This window comes from Capsicum annuum, chromosome 3 (assembly GCF_002878395.1).
Source record: "Capsicum annuum cultivar UCD-10X-F1 chromosome 3, UCD10Xv1.1, whole genome shotgun sequence".
Classification (NCBI taxonomy): Eukaryota; Viridiplantae; Streptophyta; class Magnoliopsida; order Solanales; family Solanaceae; genus Capsicum; species Capsicum annuum.
In genome coordinates, this window is record NC_061113.1 from 216,263,153 (window position 1) to 216,268,699 (window position 5,547).

Below are 5,547 nucleotides of genomic sequence, written 5' to 3' on the forward strand. Positions count from 1 at the left end.
ACTGTTCAAATCATCATCTGACACTCAGAACATCAAATGTTGACCAAAGTCAACTATATGACTTTTGAAGCCTCTAAAAAATCACAAACTCACTCAATCAATCGCATCGGAAATCATGTCAACCATCTCCACACCCCAAAATCTACATGTAGCAACTACAACAACAAAAAAAAATGGTTAAAACACATCAAAAGCAAAATTTTACAAATTAGATCATTAGACGAAGACACTTAATTTGGATCGTGATATGTCGTATAGGTAGAATACAATTATAAAAAAGTTACTACAATTTAAAATTTTGATTCTAAAGAAAACTTTGTTTTTAAAATGAAATATATATTATAAATAAAAACTAATGGCATTACTTACTTTATCATGTTTCACTTGTTCTGGAAAGCAAAAGTAAGCAACACATAATTCCCCAAATCTTATACTAAGATCGCTTTGTCGGAATTGTGATACGCCCACCGTAAATTGTTTGCAACCCTATTGTTTGTTGTGGGGCCAAAGGACAACGTGCCTATTGTTTGTTGGGGGGCCAAAGGACAACGTGATTACACTCTCAAGATGTTATCACACGCCAATATAGCCATCGTTTTTATCTTATTATATATATAAAAGTATGTATAATATTTCAGCTTTGTTTAAAAATCATTTACAAATTAATACAACCTAAACAAATTATATATTCCTTCTTCAAAGAAGAAGATTTCCAATCTTACCTTACACCCATAAATAATGCCCTCTTGCTCCCCATCGTGTGACATGCCAAAATGCTTGTATAAGTAAAGTATGAAAGGCGAAGCAACATGTACAGTTAAGTTTAGTAGTCAAAACATTGAAATAGAGTGCAAATTAAAAACAATACAGAGAAGATGGAGGTCGACAATAATGTTCCTAAATCAGCTCGTCGGTCTGTAGATTACCATCCATCTGTCTGGGGTGACTATTTCCTGGCATATGATTCCTCGCTTACGGTAATTGATTAACACATAATAAGTCGAACTTTTTTAATATCTCTCCCTAGCTAGGAGCTTTCACAATTTTTTCCTTTAATGACTCGAATTCACAATGTTTGAGTTAAAAGTGAGGAGTCTTTATATCCGAGCAACTCCCTCGTCAATTTTAATTTTTGCTTAGCTAGTTTCTTTTCTATCTTGAGCCGAGGGTCTATCGGAACAGCCTCTCTACTTCCTCGGAGGTAGTAATATGGACTGCGTACATTTTATCCTCCCCAAACCTCACTTTGTGGGAATATACTGGGTCTGTTGTTGTTGTTAGGTAGTTTCTTTTACTTTCTAGTCATAAAAGACGTAGAAATTTTTATAATTAACTGGACTACGTTTTATGTTTTGACTACCCAATGCTAATTATTTTAATAAATCAATGCACGTTTTTTTTTCTTATAGAATCTTTACAAGCTTGATTGTTTATTTTTCTCAAAACCTCATTCAGAAGATATATTTAAAGGGGTTCGGTAAACCTCTGCCTGTTCATTCTTAATTTAGCCTAATTTTTTTTTTTGTTATAAAACACGTAGAAACTTTCTAAAAATAACTATGATACATTTTTTTTTAACTACACGACGCTATTTTTATAAATCAACATATGTTTTTAATGATAAACTTCTTTTAAGTTTGTTTGTTTGTTTATTTCTTTTTTAATTCCTCGTTTAGAAAATATATAGATTTCAGTGCACAAAATTTAAACTCTTATTCAATTACTAATATTGAAGGAGATTAATCATCAAGATGAACAAGAAGTTGAACGGCTTAGAGTTGAAGTGAGGAAAATCTTAGTATCAGCTCATGCTACATCTACACGAAAGTTATTAGAGCTGATTGACAACACCCAACGATTGGGAGTATCACATCATTTTGCAAAGGAAATTGAGGAATCACTTAAACATATCTACAACATGAGCTGCGATGAATTTGATGATCCTAATAATCTTGAGACTGTTTCTCTTCAATTTCGATTGCTAAGACAAGCTGGATACAATGTCTCATGCGGTTAGTAACGTCTTGCTCTAGTGCTATTTGATTAAGCTAATAAGTTGATCAAACTAGTTTATAAATACTTTTTAATTTATTTATGCATTTAGTTAAAATTGGCTAAAGGCCATAAGTTTTTATAAACACTTTTAACTTGACCAAGTCTCTTACTATTTTATGCTTAATAATTCTCAAAATATCTTTCACAAAACTAAACTCTCAACTTCCTCTTCATAGCTATCCATCATTCCTCTTTTCCCTTAGACATAATACATAAATTTGACCCTGAACTTGACACCAATTTATAACTTTGACCTTAAACATTGATAGTACACAAATATTACCTTTAACTATTTAAAACATGAACAAATATGACCTCCGATTTTGCAACCTCTATGTGTGAGTTTCACTTGCGCCTACGTGAATATGTAATCCAATCATACGGTGCCACACTATTAAAAGAGCTGACTGGGAAGACTTTTGATCTGAAAGTTAAAATGACGTCGTTTTACTTATTATTATTATTATTATTATTATTATTATTATTATTATTATTATTATTATTATTAAACTATTTCTACATACTACTATTGCTTCTATCAATATACCACTACTACCACGACAACTAATTATTATTATTATTATTAACAATAATAATAATAATACTTTAATAAAATTTTCATCCTAATAACGTTTTAATAATGTTAATTTAATATACTACTACTACTTCCCTTAATAACGTTTTCTTAATAACATTTTATTAACGCTAATTTAATATACTACTACTATTTCCCTTAACAACCTTTTATTAATAACGTTTTAATAACGTTAATTTAATATACTACTACTGTCCTTAATAACGTTTTAGTAATGTTAATTTAATAACGTTAATTTAATAACTTTTTATTAAAACTATAATTTTTTTATTTATTATTAGTATAGTTTCATCTTTGAGCTGAAAATAATAAAAAAAAAATAATAGTGAAAAGTCATTTAAATATATAAAATAAAATTAATAAGGGAATAATAGTCATTTTAACCTTTTTTTTACTGTTGGAATGCTCAAATTTTTAGCCCGACGCGCCCAGTTTTGCGTGTACAACACTCGTTCTGCCACATAGGATCGGAGGTCATATTTGTGCAGTTTTGAATAGTTAAAGGTCATCTTTGTGTACTATCAAAGTTTAAGATCAAATTTATAATTTAGTATCAAGTGTAGGGTCATATTTATATATTATGTTTTTTCCTTACAATAATATTTCTAAATTTACAATTTTTGTAAAAATAATTCTAAAAGTACTTTAGTCAATTTAACAAAAGGGCAACTTATAGTACTTTTTTTAAACAAACGCATCAATTGCTTCTTAGCATTTTTGCTTGTCTACAAAATCAATCTCAGCACTTAAAACATGCTTTTCAACACTTATACTACAAGCTATTTACAATGAATTAATCTAAAAGGGCTCAATATCTAATTATATGTGGGAATTATGCGGACGACATTGCTTAAAAAGTGTTTTTTTTTTTTTTTTGACTTTTCTGGTAATAGATGTCTTCCAAACATTTAAGGAAGATGAAGGGAATTTCAAAGAAGAATTGATTAGGAATGTGAAAGGAATTTTGAGTTTGTATGAAGCAGCACATCTTGGAGTTGGCGGAGAGGACATTTTAGAGGAAGCATTAGGTTTCAGTACCAAGTGCCTTAAATCTATGGTGCCTAAGTTAAGTGGATATCTTGTTACACAAGTAATTCATGCCTTAAAGATGCCAATTCGCAGAACCTTAGCAAGAGTAGCAGCAAGGCAGTACATAAATATTTATCAAGACAATCCTGAACACGATAAAGTGCTATTACAATTTGCACGCCTGGACTTCAACATGTTGCAAAAGGTTCATCAGAAAGAGCTAAGTGATATTACAAGGTACATAATTAATAATGTAATTAAATGATGATAATATATATATATATGTGTGTGTGTGTGTGTGTGTGTGTGTGTATGTGTTGAAATATATAATTTTGAGTGGGCTAACCGTTTGATTTTTGAATTTTATTGTGACAAATTCAGGTGGTGGAAAGGTTTGGATGTTGAAAGAAACTTCCCATTTGCTCGAAATCGTCTGGTTGAAGCCTATTTTTGGATAATAGGAATATACTTTGAGCCTCAATATTGTAGGGGGCGAAGATTTACAACCAAAGTGATCTCCCTTGCCTCCATATTAGACGATTTGTATGATGTTTATGGAACACACGATGAACTCGAAATGTTCACGGATGCCATTCAAAGGTGGAGATTTAACAATTACAATGAGATATATATTTTAACAGATGAACCATATACGATCAAACGTTGACTTGGTTTGAATTTTTCACTGCACAGATGGGACATAAATGCATCACAACAGCTACCCCCAAACCTGAAGCTCCTATACCATTATATTTTTGATACTTATGCTGAAATGGAAGAGTTGTTGGCAAAGGAAAACATATCATACCGAGTTCACTATGCAAAAAATGAGGTAAGGATAATATAGGAAGTTATCAATTTGGAAACCAATAATGAATTTTTTCCTTTTTGGCCGGATGAAATTAATAATTAATTACAGGAACTAGTCAAAATATAAAAAACTAATAGGGGTTTTTTTTTCGTTTAATTTTTAGCCCACCGTCAGAAATTAATTACAAGCACTAGTCAAGATGCAAAGAACTAATAAGGGCTTTTTTCATTGGTTATTATAGCTGAAGAAAGTAGTGAAAGCATATCACCAAGAGTTCAAGTGGTATCATGCTGGGTATGTTCCAACATTTAAGGAGTATTTGAAAGTTGCACTAGTAACTGCATGTTATATGATGCTTTCCACTACTTCTTTGGTTGGTATGGGAAAAGAGTTAGTGACTGAGGAGAATTTTAAGTGGATTACAAGTGAACCTTTAATGGTAAAATCTTCTTCAATAATATGTCGATTGATGGATGACAGGATTGGACATAAGGTAAAAGTATCCCATCCCCTAAGCTTGCTCATTTCTTTTCTTTTCTTTTTTTTCTGACGACACTTTCATATATGCTCGTATCTTTTGGCAATTTTAGGACAACCTTATATTTGTTACTGTTTGGGTGGTCTAACCGTTTTTTCCTTTGATAACAATTTCTCAATCTTTTTTTAAAATATTTTGTATCATTCATAATGTTGACTTGTAGTACTTTTGTGTAGAATTCAAATCTATAAATTTCATCTTAAACAAATTGAAGATCCTATACAAAATTTCATGATCAAAATTAAGTGTTTTGCTCCTCGAATTCCTTCACTTAAACAAGGACAGACAAATTAGAACATACTTTTTCCTTCTATATAACTTATTGCGCCCGACTATATACTCCCTCCGTTTAAAAAAAGAAACTTTCCTTTTTAATCCGTTTCAAGAGAATGATCCCTTTCCTTTTTTTACAACACTTTAATTCTAATTTTTCGCGTGATATATTTAAGATCACAAGATTAACGGATATTTTGTTACATTTGACATATGACTGTCAAGTGGGCCGGGCCGGGCCAATTC

General features: G+C 31.0%; 1 protein-coding gene across 1 annotated transcript in view; it reads left to right on the plus strand.

The window, feature by feature from the left end:
* Nucleotides 1-643: 643 nt before the first annotated feature.
* The window catches only part of LOC107863283 ((-)-germacrene D synthase), a 6,230-nt gene continuing 1,326 nt past the window's right edge, over nucleotides 644-5,547 (plus strand). Inside the window, exons 1-6 of the mRNA XM_016709140.2 lie at nucleotides 644-977; nucleotides 1,736-2,012; nucleotides 3,544-3,916; nucleotides 4,061-4,279; nucleotides 4,373-4,511; nucleotides 4,732-4,983. Coding sequence (XP_016564626.1) covers nucleotides 876-977; nucleotides 1,736-2,012; nucleotides 3,544-3,916; nucleotides 4,061-4,279; nucleotides 4,373-4,511; nucleotides 4,732-4,983 — 1,362 coding nt within the window. The 5' untranslated portion in view covers nucleotides 644-875. The remainder of the gene's footprint in view (nucleotides 978-1,735; nucleotides 2,013-3,543; nucleotides 3,917-4,060; nucleotides 4,280-4,372; nucleotides 4,512-4,731; nucleotides 4,984-5,547) is intronic.